The following is a 15,092-nucleotide window of genomic DNA, read 5'->3' as shown; positions in this document are numbered from 1 at the left end:
TGTACTTTTAAATTTATGCTGCAGATGGTGGAGTGTTTTCGAATCTCAGCACTCTGAAATAACTAACCTGGCAGGTGCACACCTGGTGGGCTTCTAAGGAGAGAGATCCAACCATTATTATCATAGACAATCCAGTTGTTAAAGCTGAAGAACTGCATGGCCATGCAGTTTTTGGTGTTTGGGTTTGTTTTTTTTTTTTTTAGCTGCGTGCCAAACCAGAGACAGAGTTTAAAGTCTGCATAAGAATTCATGCACACATATACACATACTCGTCCACATTCATGTGCATTTCATGAGAATATATGTTTGTGAGTATCTGGAGTTAATGGGAGATTAGAGTATTCCAAGCATTTTTTATTTTTTTTTATTTTTATTTCACTTTTTTTGGCATATTACTATCACAAGTACTGATAAGAGGAAGGAGACTACCTCCAGTTACAAAAAAAAAAAAAATATCCCTCAACCAATGTGATTCTTTTCAACATCTGCCTCTTTTCTTTTCTTTCATAGAAAGCATGCATGAATAATCAGGCCACAGTGCTACTGTTAATTGTAAAAATCATTAGTAAACTTCCAGGTGCTGTTTACTATATAACCATTATAATTTTCTATCCTAAAATCAGCATCTCACCAACATCATTGTCTGCCCTGGGGCATGGGGATTGTGCAGCTTTTACATTGTCAAAGGCAGTTGCAACCCCATTTGCTAGCAATGAAAGAAATGGATCCACACCTGCAGCGTTTGAGGCAATAATTCCTAATATTAGCCAGACCTCATGAGGAGAGGGCTTTTTTGCCAATCCTTTATGATTCAACACTTTACAATCCATTTGAAATAATTTAAATATTCTTTTATTTTATTACCCTTACCCCATGTTTATTCTTCCCTTCATTTCTCCCTCCTCCTGAAACAGACCTATGAATAAGAGATAGGCACTATAGTGCACCATACCTATACAGCTAAAGAAATTGAAGGAGTAAAAACCACCTCTTATTTCAGAGTATGAATTACTAGACCTATCCAAGAAAAGAGCAGAGAGATGTTCTACAACACAGTATGACTAAGTACAGATGAAATCCAAATCTCTCTTGGAAATAACACCTGGTTTCTACCCAAAAAAAGTTATTTCAAAGTCAGAATTGAATCTCTGGACCAGAATAAACTGTATCTCTTAAGCCAAACTACAGATAGCAAGACCTCAGCTGGTTCAAATCAGAATATTTTCCCTGACTTCAAGAGGGCTGCACCTGTTTGCATCTACCTGGGCTCTGCCTTTCTGTATTCTCAGCTATAACATACCAGCCTTCCACAAGTCTCTTGCCCTTTCAAAAATTACTTTGGAATTGATAGATTTATCTGTGTCTCTGAAATGCCTCCTGAATTGTCATCTTAAGTTTCCCCAAGAGACCCTGCTCAGAATTCATTCAAACAGAATTCAAACCATCTCAAGCATAACATGGTTTCTGAGAAACTTCCAATGACACTGGCTGCCAATCCAGAATTTGTTAGAGATTTAATAGAGTGAATTTCATCTTCAGCATCATATACATAACATTACTAGGCTAACATTAATACTAAAACAACCATCAGAGTTATTTTTGACATAGCAATACTCCTGGCAGGATCAGCTCTGAGTAGCTGTTCCTAAATACAAATTTACAACTTGTAGCATAGACAAAAGGAGAAGGAGCCACCTGAATACACTTAAGTAGATGCAGCATAAAAGTAACATGTGATTTAGAACATCCCTACTTGTGTGAGTTGGCTTGGAATCCAGTGAAACTGCTGAGAAGGAATAAAGGTCACAGCACTGTACCCCAAGGAAGACAGTAGAGGCCCTGACTTTAATAGTTCTAAGTCCCCCAAAACCTTTTGGGGACCCTGAGAACTGCTGAATGCAGCCAATCTGAAAAGAAGGACTGGGAAAAGAAAACCAGAGGAGTTTTTCAGCAATAGTAAGAGATGAGAAGGACAATAAGAAAAGGATGTATTGTTGGGACTTCATGCAGCAGTGTGCTTTAAAAACAGCACTGTACAGCAAAGTATTTAAGTATTTATTTGATGGCTAATGCTTGATTAAGATCAAGTTACTGGCACATAAATCCTGCCAGACTTAAAGGTTGACACACTCTGAAGAGCTTTACTGAACTGGGGACCAAACAATACTGACTCAATTAGGAAGCAATTTTGAAAACTCTAAAATATATCAGTGTCTTTGTAACAGATTGTATTGTCTTCCACAATGAAGAAGGTTCTGAATTTTCATCAAAGAAATGATGAATTATCTGGTAACATTTTCATCATGAATAGACATTTTCTAAGACATTTGGTCTTACCTTTCAAGAATTCATCCACATAAACTTTCTTATGATAACAAGGAGAATTGATCATATAAATATGTTCTTTGAAAGCACATTTTAATTTATGACTTTTTTTTCATAATGTACTATATAATGCACCCTTGGTAAGTTTGCAGACAACACCAAGTTGGGTGGGAGTGTTGATCTGCTCGAGGGTAGGGAGGCTCTGCAGAGAGATCTGGACAGGCTGGAGCGATGGGCTAAGGCCAACTGTAGGAGTTTCAATAAGGCCAAATGCCGGGTGCTGCACTTGGGCCACAACAACCCCCAGCAGCGCTACAAGGCTTGGGGAGGAGTGGCTGGAGAGCTGCCAGTCAGAGAGGGACCTGGGGGTGTTGATTGACAGCCGGCTGAACATGAGCCAGCAGTGTGCCCAGGTGGCCAAGAAGGCCAATGGCATCCTGGCTTGTATCAGAAATCGTGTGGCCAGCAGGGACAGGGAAGGGATCTTACCCCTGTACTCAGCACTGGTGAGGCCGCACCTCAATTACTGTGTTCAGTTTTGGGCCCCTCACTACAAAAAGGACATTGAATTACTCGAGCGTGTCCAGAGAAGGGCAACGAAGCTGGTGAAGGGTCTGGAGCACATGTCGTACGAGGAGCGGCTGAGGGAACTGGGGTTGTTTAGTCTGGAGAAGAGGAGGCTGAGGGGAGACCTCATCGCCCTCTACAACTACCTGAAAGGAGGTTGCAGAGAGCTGGGGATGAGTCTCTTTAACCAAGTAACAAGCGATAGGACAAGAGGGAATGGCCTCAAGTTGCACCAGGGAAGGTTTAGACTTGATATTAGGAAGCATTTCTTTACAGAACGGGTTGTTAGGTGTTGGAATGGGCTGCCCAGGGAAGTGGTGGAGTCCCCATCCCTGGAGGTGTTTAAGAGTCGGGTTGACATAGCACTGAGGGATATGGTGTAGATGGGAACTGTCAGTGTTAGGTTAATGGTTGGACTAGATGATCTTCAAGGTCTTTTCCAACTAAATGATTCTGTGATTCTGTGATTCTATAAAGGATATGACTAAAATGCACAAGAGCTAGTGCTGAAGAACAGTCATCCACATCACTAAGGACAGTATTTCCACACTTCTCAGTGTTGACCTATTTCTACTTTAGGAATTTTACTTGTGACCTGAAGCCTTCACAGGACACTGCGGAAATTCCAACAATCATAGTTGCTTTAATGTTTTTAAACAGATTTAAGTCCTGAATCATCTTGAGGCAAAGGCCAAGTGTTTGTTAAGTATTTGTCCCTACTTCTGCCCTTTAATCAATAGTAAAATTCCTTGAAAAGTAGGCTGAACTCATTTGGGAAGCCCTAAGACCCCTGTGCATCTGTGAAGGGTTTAATCTGACTTCTCAAACTGTTAGTCTGATTCCAAGCACTTTGAAGTAAATGGAAAAAAATTTAATAGACATCAATAGGTTTGATTCAGACTCATTGGGTCTTCAGAGGACCCTTTTTGGAACAGACTGGCTATTGTGCTCTTCACCTTTAATATTGACTGTCTTTTGCATCACTAGAAATTTATTTAAAATCTGCTTCATAAATAATCTGCTATTTACAATAAGTAATACACAGTATCATTTCCCTCCTTGGCTTCCACATAGCATTGTTCCAGATATTCGACTGGAAGTTTTTAGCGAGTTTAATTTTCATAACTCTATGAAGTTTGTTCCAAGATTTCCAGGTGTGTCTGATCACTGAGTTATTTGTCTTTAAATCTTTCAGGGTGAATTCTTGGTAGGTGCCAACCTTGCATGTGTCTGTTAATTGATGCTCTGTTTTCACCCATGGCAATTGCACTTCATCAGCCTGCCAGACTCTGAAAGCTTGAGCCAAATTAAAAGCCCACTGCTAGAGCTTTACATTTGGTAATTTTAAACCTCCATATTTAAGGTTGGCAAAATGTTTTGTACTTCCCATCTTCAGAGAAAGAAAAAGGATATGGCCTTAGTGACTTGCATATAAGCTGTGCAAAAGCAATCTTGGAAATGCACTGATTTGTGGAGCTGAGATAATCTGAAATGTGAACTTGCACAGATCCTGGTGTCTGAGATCTTCTTTTATATTCTGATTTATGTTTACAAGTCTTATGACTTTAAAAGTTTCTTTCTGAAAGTATTTTCCTATCTTCCATGCATTAAAAGGAGCTGAAGGGGCCATATACTATGCTTGAAAGAGTTTTGATTTCAGACCACTTTATGTGGTAGCTCGATACCTGGGTGAAATCAAATACCACTTTCAGATAGCCCAAATGTATGCAAGCATATGGCCACATCTGCACCACCCAGAAAAGCTAGCTGCCTTCATGAGATCCTCTTTTGCTATATCATCTTCTGTAGATTTCTTTATAACTGTGAAGTTACCATAACTAAAAGACAGCAATTAGTTTACTTTAATATGGATGGAAAAATATCTTGACCCAAGTCAACATTAAGTTGATTTTATTCCTGTGTGGATAAAAGCTCAGGGAAAACATATATCTGGTTGTGTCTTCTAGCCTTCATCATTCAGATGTTAATTCCCCTGCTAATCTTGGAAAAGGTCATTGTCTGTTAGTCTGTGTGGGTGGTAGAGGGATATAAATATTACTACTAATAATGAATTTATGATACTTCTTCATCACACATAATTTAAGCAATCATCCAATAAAAATCTGTCAGGGCCCCAAGGGCACCGCCAGCACTGTCCCTGCCCAGCCCCTCTGGGACCTCACCCCATCCTGCCCATGGTTCAGGAACCCATGGCAGACCCCTGGGGCCAGGAGTCCCTGCCCCAGTGACGGTGCAGCAGTGCTAGTCTCCAGCCACATCTCTGCCTCCACCTCCTTTTGCTTCTGGCTGGAGCCCCCGGCTGTGCCCTGGCCCTGGTTCATCACTTGCTGTGTTGAGGTCTGCTGATGGACCCCATTACCAGTCCCATGGGACTGTGCCCTGTGGGTGAGGGCACAGAGCAGCGAGCATTATATGGCTGACCTGTGCAACTGCTCTCGACATGAATCTGCTCTGTTGTAGGCTGTAGACTGTTAGAGGTAACCAAATGCAGTGGCTTTGGCACCCATGGGGATCCCTCCTGTCCTCCATAGGTGTGAGGCTGCCACAGTGCCATGTCCCCAGGGCCAGCCAGTGGCAAGGCGGCTGTACACATATTTCCAGCATGCACACAGACACATAGACATGTGGCTGACCACACAGATCAGCACAGAGAACAGTGCCTTTAACAACAACCATGCAAGCACACACTCCGCTCCACAAACATGAACAGCACAGAGGCTCAGTCCTCTTCCTCCTCTCCATCTATCAGGATTGAAATCCACTGGTATGTACATGAACATTTTGGGTCTACCCAGTAGCTGTTCTTAGGCAGTCACTGGCACTGGGACCTCTGAGCCCCTTAGGTCAGCAGCCTCTCACTCCAGTGGCTGGTACTGAGACCTCTCCTACCCACTAGCCAGTCCAACTTCAAGTTTGTTGTCTGCCACACTCACAAGCTGTAGAGACCAAACAGAGGACTCAGTCAAATATACTGACCAGCCACCCATTTACCCTCAACCAGCCTCTTTTACCCCATTTATCTTCTATTTTCCTGTGTTTGTTAGTCTCCAATCCACCTTGATCATTCCTGTAGTGGTTTAGCCCCTGCCGGGGTCTGAGACCACGAGGCCGCTGCCCCTCCCCCACAAAGGGAGTGAAATACAAAGCCCCAAGACTGAAATAAGGAAAGGTTTAATACAACAATGCAATAGCAACGCAACAAATAACAACAATAACAGTAATAGTGATAGCAATGAACAGAGCAAAATAGCTACCAAATACAGCAGTGGGAAGCACGATGTACAAAACCACGAGTGCACCGCGCTCCCGTGCCAGGAAAAATGTGACCTGCCAGGATGTGACGTCCGCATGGTATCTGAATAACCCGGCTAGAGCTCCCCCCCCACTGCTGGGGAAACTTAACCCTATCCTAGTTAAACCAGGACATAATCCACCCCTTTATTCTATACCATGTGCGTCACATCCAGCTGCCACTTAGCAATTAGCATTGACAAAGAAAAATTAACAAAAGCACAGTATAACTCACGGTGTGTTTTCACCCGCAATCAAGTCCCCTTGTGGCACACATCGGACCTCTCCATCCTTCTGCATCACCCACCAGGTGCACCCAGGTCCTTGAGCAAAAACAATCCCGTGGATGGGTTTGCCTTTGCCCAGCGCAGGACTAACCCAGACCATTTTTCCCAGCAGGTCCCTCATGCGCACCACAGGGACTCTGTCCCCGTCCACAACACGTGGAAGTTTTGACTGAGCCGGGCCAGCTCGATTGGCAGATCCTCTTGTGTTCACTAACCAAGTGGCCTTTGTCAGATGTGTGTCCCAGTGTTTGAAGGTTCCACCCCCCATTGCTCTCAATGTAGTTTTTAACAGTCCATTGTAGCGCTCGACCTTCCCGGAGGCTGGTGCGTGGTAGGGGATGTGGTAGACCCACTCGATGCCGTGTTCTTCTGCCCAGGCATCTATGAGGTTATTTCGGAAATGAGTCCCATTGTCCGACTCAATCCTCTCTGGGGTGCCGTGTCGCCACAGGACTCGCTCTTCAAGGCCCAGGATGGTATTTCGGGCGGTGGCGTGGGACACTGGATAAGTTTCGAGCCATCCAGTGGTTGCTTCCACCATTGTGAGCACGTGGCGCTTGCCTCGGCAGGTCTGTGGCAGTGTGATGTAGTCGATCTGCCAGGCCTCTCCATATTTATATTTCATCCATCGATCTTCATTCTGCTGGGACTTCACCTGTTTGGCTTGTTTGATTGCAGCACACGTCTCACATCCGTGGATGATCTCTGCGATGGTGTCAATGGTGAGGTCCACCCCTTGATCTCGAGCCCACCTATATGTTGCATCTCTGCCTTGGTGGCCCAAGGTCTCATGGGCCCACCGGGCTATGAACAGTTCACCTTTACGCTGCCAGTCCAAGTCCACCTGAGCCACCTCAATCTTAGCAGGCTGGTCTGCCTGCTGGTTATGCTGAGATGTTCATCAGTGGCTCGACTCTTGGGTATATGGGCGTCCACATGGCGCACCTTCACAATGAGGTTCTCCACCCGGGCTGCAATGTCCTGCCATACTTCAGCGGCCCAGATAGGTCTGCCCTTGCGTTGCCAGTTGTTCTGTTTCCATTGCTGGAACCACATCCACAGGGCACTTGCCATCACCCACGAGTCAGTGTAGATATAGAGCCTCGGCCACTTTTCTCGCTCAGCAATCTCCAAAGCCAATTGGATGGCTTTCACCTCTGCGAACTGGCTTGATTCACCTTGTCCCTCAACAGCTTCAGTGGTTTCTCGTGTGGGATGCCACACTGCAGCCTTCCATCGTCGATGTTTTCCCACAATGCGACAAGACCCATCAGTGAACAGGGCATATTGTTTTTCTTCCTCTGGCAGCTCGTTATATGGTGGGGCCTCCTCAGCACGTTTCACCTCTTGTTCTGGTGACATCCCAGCATCTTTGCTCTCTGGCCAGTTCATGATCATTTCCACTAATCCTGGGGGGTCGCGGTTCCCTATTCGAGCCTGTTGTGTTATCAACGCGACCCATTTACTCCACGTGGCATCTGTTGCATGATGTGTGGAGGGAGCCTCTCCTTTGAACATCCATCCCAGCACCGGCAGTCGAGGTGCCAGGAGGAGCTGTGTTTCCACCCCTGGGGCAATCGATTCCAGGTGTACTGGATACCCCTCCAAGTGAACGCAAACTGCGGCCTGCACTCTGGTGCTATTGGAATGGAGAAAAACGCGTTAGCGATGTCAATCGTGGCGTACCACTTGGCTGCCTTCGACTCCAGCTCATACTGGAGCTCTAGCATGTCTGGCACTGCAGCACTCATCGCTGGCGTAACTTCATTCAGGCCACGGTAGTCCACGGTCAGTCTCCATTCGCCATTAGGTTTTCTCACTGGCCATATAGGGCTGTTGAAAGGTGAGTGAGTCTTGCTGATCACCTTCTGGCTTTCTAGTCGACGGATCAGCTGATGGATGGGGACCAGGGAATCTCGGTTAGTATGGTACTGTCGCCGGTGCACCGTCTTGGTAGCAATTGGCACTCGCTGCTCTTCAACCTTAAGCGACCCCACCACCGAGGGGTCCTCTGAGAGGCCGGGTAAAGTGGACAATTGCTCAACCTCCTCCAGGGCAGCTATACCAAAGGCCCACCGGTACCCTTTTGGGTCTTTAAAGTACCCTCTCCTGAGGTAGTCTATACCTAGGATACACGGGGCATCTGGGCCAGTCACAATGGGGTGCTTATGCCAGTCCTTCCCAGTTAAGCTTACTTCAGCTTCTAATAGGGTCAGCTGTTGGGACCCCCCTGTCACTCCGGAGATGCAGATGGATTCAACCCCACTGTGGCTTGATGGCATCAAGGTGCACTGTGCGCCAGTGTCTACCAAGGCCTTATATTCTTGTGGTTCTGATGTGCCAGGCCATCGGATCCACACCTTCCAGTAAATCCGATTATCCCTTTCCTCCACCTGGCTGGAGGCAGGGCCCCTCTAATCCTGCTCACCATCACTCACTTGATCTAAGAGTGACTCCTGCAAGAATGACTTCCTGGTCCCCTCAAGAGGGTCAAGCATAATGTTGGTCATTCTATTCTGTCTGGGGGATTTCTGACTAGACACTGGAGCTGCATCTCTCTTGGAAGACTCCCCTTTCATGGTGATCTTCCCTTTCAGTTGCTGTACTCGTGCAGCTAGGGCGGAAGTGGGCTGTCCATGCCACCTTCTCATGTTCTCCCCATTGTCGCGGAGGAAGAACCACAGGGTGCCCCGTGGTGTGTACCTTCTACCGCCCTTCTCTTGGGTGGGGAAACGCCTGCTTCTAATGGCTGAGACATCAGCCCGTGCGGGTGAAACATAGGACATGTCCTGTTCCATTTTTTGGAGCCTCTGAGACAGTTCCTCTACGGCTGAAACCAAAGCATGTTGGGAGGAAGGGAGACTTCCTTCATAGTGCCGGAGCTGCATAGTCACTTCATCCACTGTCTGATTGTCTCGCCACCAGGATGCTGCTGCTAATGCTTTGGAATGTCCCTCTGGTCCACTTTGCAGGAACTTCCGCCACATCAGCTGTGTACAAGGGACCTGATCTGGATCCATTGGTGACTGCTCATCATTCAGATCACCATAGATCATATCAAACACAGCCATTTCCCTGAGGTTTTGGATGCCTTTCTCCATGTCGGTCCACTTGCCTAACCGACATAGAGAATCATCCTTGTAGGGGTACCTCTCCCTCACAGCGAGCAGGAGTCGCTTCCAAAGTCTGAGGGTTTGAGCCTGTTTCCCTATTGCCTTGTCAATACCGACCTGCTTGGCTAAAGGTCCCACCTGCTTGGCCTCTCTCCCCTCCAATTCCAAACCAGCAGCTCCAGTATCCCAGCACCGGAGCAACCAGGTGCAAATTTGCTCGCCTGCAATGCGGCTGTAATCCTTCCGCATATCTCGCAACTCACTGAGGGATAGAGATCGGATGGTTACCTCCGGCTCTTCCTCCTGCTCTCGTGATGGGCCTGGTTCATTATCACCCTGTGCACTGCGAGGGGATTTTTTGGTATATTTGGTTTTCCGTATCGGGGCAACTGATACTGGTACTGCTTGTCCCTCCGGCTCAGCTGCTGTGCTGGTGGAGGCGACCGGTACTGGCGCTGCCTGTCCCCCTGGCCCAGCTGCTGTACCAGCAGGCTCACTTTCAGACCCTGCAGCTCTTTCGCCCCCTTGAGGGCAGTGAACAGTGTTAAAGATGACACGGTAAGCATGGGCAAGCCCCCAGCACATCGCAAGGATTTGTGTCTCCCGGGGTTTGTCAGATTGGCAGCACACCTTTTCCAAACACTCCACCAGTTTATCAGGACTCTGCACTTGTTCGGCAGTGAGATCCCAAAGCATTGGGGGTGACTACTGACTCAGGCACTTGCCCATCTTTTCCCACACACCTTGCCATTTATAACTATCTGCCCCCGGGGCAGGTTTCCGGGTGGTGCTACTGTTGGAGAAATACCGCATGGCCCAAAACAAGATCTGGCAGACATTTAGAAAGCATTGTGCCGCAAACACGCTGGCCTGGATGCTCCAGGGATAGCTGAAACTCTCAAAAACCGAGAGAATCTCTTCCCCTGGCTCACCCATAGAGGGGGTGAGACCCCAAACAAAAGACCAGGCAGCAAACAGGTAGCGGTGCACCCCCACAAGCAGCGAAACGAGCCCATTATAGCAGACAGTAACCAGTAGAGCAGAACAAGACCCTTGATACATTTTCCACCGAGAACAAACACCAGCACTAGGAACACAGAGTGGAGATGAGGATTAATCCAGCCCCACCACGCAAGCAAATTGCCCAGCATTGCAAACATTTCTTATCAAACAATACAAGTAAAAACACAAAAAAATTACACCTAACAGATTGCTCTAACACACTTCTCCTTTTGTCCTTATTTCAGTCTTCTTCAGCCCCACGCTGGGCGCCAAAGTTGTAGTGGTTTAGCCCCTGCTGGGGTCTGAGACCATGAGGCCGCTGCCCCTCCCCCACAAAGGGAGTGAAATACAAAGCCCCAAGACTGAAATAAGGAAAGGTTTAATACAACAGTGCAATAGCAACACAACAAACAACAACAATAACAATAACAGTAATAGTGATGGCAATTAACAGAGCAAAATAGCTACCAAATACAGCAGTGGGAAGCACGATGTACAAAACCACGAGTGCACCGCGCTCCCGCGCCAGGAAAAATGTGACCTGCCCGGATGTGACGTCCGCATGGTATCTGAATAACCCGGCTAGAGCTCCCCCCTCACTGCTGGGGAAACTTAACCCTATCCTGGTTAAACCAGGACAATTCCCTTTCCCCACTTTTGGTCCTTCCCCTAATCAATCCATAATATGTCTTGTAATCCACTTAAAACATCCTGTTATGTTTTGAACAATCCCCAAATTCTCTTCCTTTTACAACCCATAATAAGTCTATGCTCCTTTAGGCAATGACCTTCTTTAGTTTGCATGGCATTGCAGAGAGATGGTGTCTGTTACTGGCTCAGGTCAGCATTTTCTAGTGGGTTTCACAGCAGGGACAGTGGTCTCACCATTCTCCCTGGATGGTCTCGCAAATAGCTAAAGTTTACATACATTCAAAGGAAGAATGGCTGAACTAATGGAGGATAAATTCATCGGAGATTAGCATATATCTCTGTCCTGGTTTTGGCTGGGATAGAGTTAATTTTTGTTCTTTGTAGCTCAAATAGTGCTATGTTTTGTATTCAGTACGGGATATGGTATGAGAAGAATACTGATAATACACTGATGTTTACAGTTGTCGCTAAGAGATCAAGGTCTCTCCAACTCCCCATGTCCTGTCCATGTGCAGATGTACAAGAAAGAAGCTGGGAGGCAGCACAGCCAGAGCACTGGACCCAGATTAGCTAATAGAATATTCCATATCTTGTAATGTCATGCTTAGTATATAAAGGAGGCGGAGCCAGGAAGCAGGGGGTTCTCTCTCACTTCTGGGATTGTGATGACAGGATCTTGACTTTTTCGGGATTGCTAGCCTGGAACGGGCTGGGTATAAGTTGGCAGGTGGTGAGAAATTGCATTATGCATTACCTGTTTGTACTTTCTATTATTGTTATTGCTTTATTTTAATAAAACTACTAAACTTTTTTTTATCTCAACCTATAAGTCTCCCTTTATCCCTCCAATTTTTACCCAGGCACGGAGAGGGTGAGCGAGTGGCTTCATGGTGTTCAGCTGCCAGCCAAGCTCAAACCCAACAATATCCAGCTCAGGAAGCCCCTGAGCTGCAAGTGATTTAAGACTAGGAGAAATCTGAAAGGAAGTATCATATATACTTGTTTTGTTCCTAAACTCTTCCCTCAACAGCTGCTTTTGGTTACTGTCCTAAACAAGGCACTGGGGAGACAAATCTTCAGTCTTCTCCAGGATGGCTGTTCTTACAAGGCATCACCCAGCCTTAAGGGCAATGCAGATCTGTCCCCTTCCGACACAAAGAAAAGACTTGGCTGCCCTTGTAATGAGCATTCATCTCTGTCATGTCTTTCTCTACTTTAGTCCTGTTTCGTGAGAAAATATCTCAAATGTCCAGCCCAAATGAAATTACAGAATGGCAGGAAGGAAGAAGGTCTCATTTATCACATGAAGATACTGGCAGAAGCAAAGGGGAACAATGAGTCAGGGGGCAGGTAAGAAGCGTAACTTGATTTGGGGAACATTTCCCATGTTGCAGATTTAAGACCAACCAGTACAAGCTTTCATTTTTGTGAGCTAAAATGTAAGATTGGTCCTCTAGCGCATTATTTGCTATATTTTTTGCAAAGCTTGTTTTAGACTTCTTTTATCTGAGGACAGACCAAGACAATATACAAAACAATGTAGAGCAGAACAGGAAAGGTGAGTTATTCTGCAGCCCCTAGATCTGTTATCACAAGCTGTTTCTTCATTTAACATCTCCACCGTGCCTTTCTCCATAAAGCATTATGTTTTTGCTCTGAATTAAAATTGAACTATTTGCTGTTTAATGTGAGGGGTTTTTTTACAGATTATTTAAGGCACAATTTCTGTTTATGGTCCCAGGGTATATTCTAATCACCTTTGTTTACCTCATATTCCTTTCCTAATTAACTGACAACCTATTAGCATACATTTTTTTATCCCAGGAGTATCAATTATACATAATTTATATCATAAGCATTTATTCCTTATCAGTCGGCTGAATAAAACATTTACCTGTTTATAGCTACTTGAGGTTAACACTTTTATACAAAAAACTCACCTGAGACTTCCAATCAAATTATCAGATTTTTAATTTTCTGTTACATAATGATACTGCATTAGTCATTGTAGTATTTTATTCCACTCTAGGCTAAACAATCATTTAGTGGAGCAGAGTGTTGGCAGCATTAATTAACCAATAATACATGCTCAGCTGAACAATAAGCTGCAAATAATAAAAATGCAAGATGAGATAATGTATAGACCTTCTGTGTTAATTGTATGCTGTAGAGCAGTACTAAACCCTGCCCTCAACTGTACACATGTAGCTCAGTGAGAGCTATGCATCTGAGGGCGGGCTCTGGCTGACAAGGAAGGACTGAACATTGCCACTCTTGGGCTCCAAAATTCATTGTGTGGATTTTATCTTTGCCCACTAACAGCCATTTCTGAATGCAAGCTGCAGAGGAACCAGGTGGAAAAAGTGGCTATTCTATACCTCAGGAAAATAAGTTGACAAAGATGCCATGGCAAGGAGCTTTGCATAAATGCCAAAAAAAAAAGAAGAAAAAAGAAAATGCAAACAGTCCACGGGTGAAGCAAGCTTGATAGCCTTAGCTTAGGACATTGTGTTCTTACAGGACTGGAGTCAATTAGTTTATTCCAAGCCATATCAGGCCTTTGTTGTCCTGTTTGCCTCTTTTTTTGCCTCTCATCCTTCTATATTCTTCTGAGTGTTTGGGTTTTTTCTTAATCCTTCTGTGGCTTTCTGAACTACTTCTATGTTATTCACCTTCCACTTACTTTCATAAAGTATCTTTTTTCCCATTTGATTTTTATTTTCCATTCCCCTCCCACTCCTGTGGCACTGTGACTTTTCACCCTCAGTCTCTAATATGTTTCTCACTGCATCTCCTGTTTTTTAATCCCCTTCTCTTTGTTTCTGGTCTTCTCTCATATCACTGTCCATGTACTCCCCTCTCTCTCACCATAGTTCTCTATTTACTTAGCTCTAACTTCATTTAGTATTCATTATTTCCCTGTTCTTTTACAACTATTGTGCCTTAGAGCTCTGGCTGTGGAGCAGGCTCCATTGTACCAGGCACTATAGAAACACAAAGCAAATCATGTGTTTCTGACCCAAGCAGCCAGATACAAGAGAAGAAACTAGAGAAGACTATTGCTAGATCAAAAGAAAACCTCCTCCTTTCACCCCTGCATATAGATCGTTCAATTTACTTCAGAAGGGGGAGAATAAGGACAGTGTTGATGAACAACAGTAGTCAGGGTTGGAAGCACATGAGCATTTGGGGAAAAAAAAAAAAGTAAGAGAATAACACAGAAAAAAAGCTGAAAAATGTGGGCCAGAAATTTTCATGGTGGGAGATCTTTAAGGGCAAGAAGCACACAGGAAGACACTGAAAAGACTCTACGACATACATGACGCACACTCAAAATTACAAATACAGTGGCTCATAATGACCAGTTCTGTCATGGGGTCAGGATTTATCTGACTTTGACATCTAAAATTGGAGTTAGTTAGTTCCTTGATTCTTTCTATAGTCAACCAACAAAGGGAGTTTCTGGACTGCAATTCATCACTAAAGTAAATGTCTAAAATAGCCAAGGTTGACTGCATCTTAAAAATGTGTCCACCTTTCCCTTTTCACTGAAAATGAGCCTGACTACCTCAAATATTAACTCTGTTGAAACTTAAAGCTAGGCAAGAGGGACTCTGCAGGCATGTCCATCCTTGATAATAAACTGCCCTGATTCCTAATTTTGTCCTTTGTGCTCCTGTGAGCCCAGCAGCAGAAAGACAAGGCATTTCTGGGCCACCCAGGTGCTGGAGGCCTGTGGGAGCCCTCAGACCATGCACATAATCAGGTGTAACAGCAACTCATGTCTCTGCCATTTCATCCTCCTGGATGGTGACTTTGGGCTCCCAGAAGCCGG

General features: G+C 45.1%; 1 protein-coding gene across 1 annotated transcript in view; it reads right to left on the bottom strand.

Annotated features, from left to right (window-relative positions):
* Positions 1 to 7,116, bottom strand: part of LOC141941728 (insertion element IS476 uncharacterized 39.2 kDa protein-like) — a 69,930-nt gene extending 62,814 nt beyond the window's left edge. Inside the window, exon 1 of the mRNA XM_074864706.1 lies at positions 6,300 to 7,116. Coding sequence (XP_074720807.1) covers positions 6,436 to 7,116 — 681 coding nt within the window. The 3' untranslated portion in view covers positions 6,300 to 6,435. The remainder of the gene's footprint in view (positions 1 to 6,299) is intronic.
* Positions 7,117 to 15,092: the final 7,976 nt, after the last annotated feature.

This window comes from Strix uralensis, chromosome 3, assembly GCF_047716275.1.
Source record: "Strix uralensis isolate ZFMK-TIS-50842 chromosome 3, bStrUra1, whole genome shotgun sequence".
NCBI lineage: Eukaryota > Metazoa > Chordata > Aves > Strigiformes > Strigidae > Strix > Strix uralensis.
This window is presented reverse-complemented; position numbering and strand designations above follow the sequence as displayed.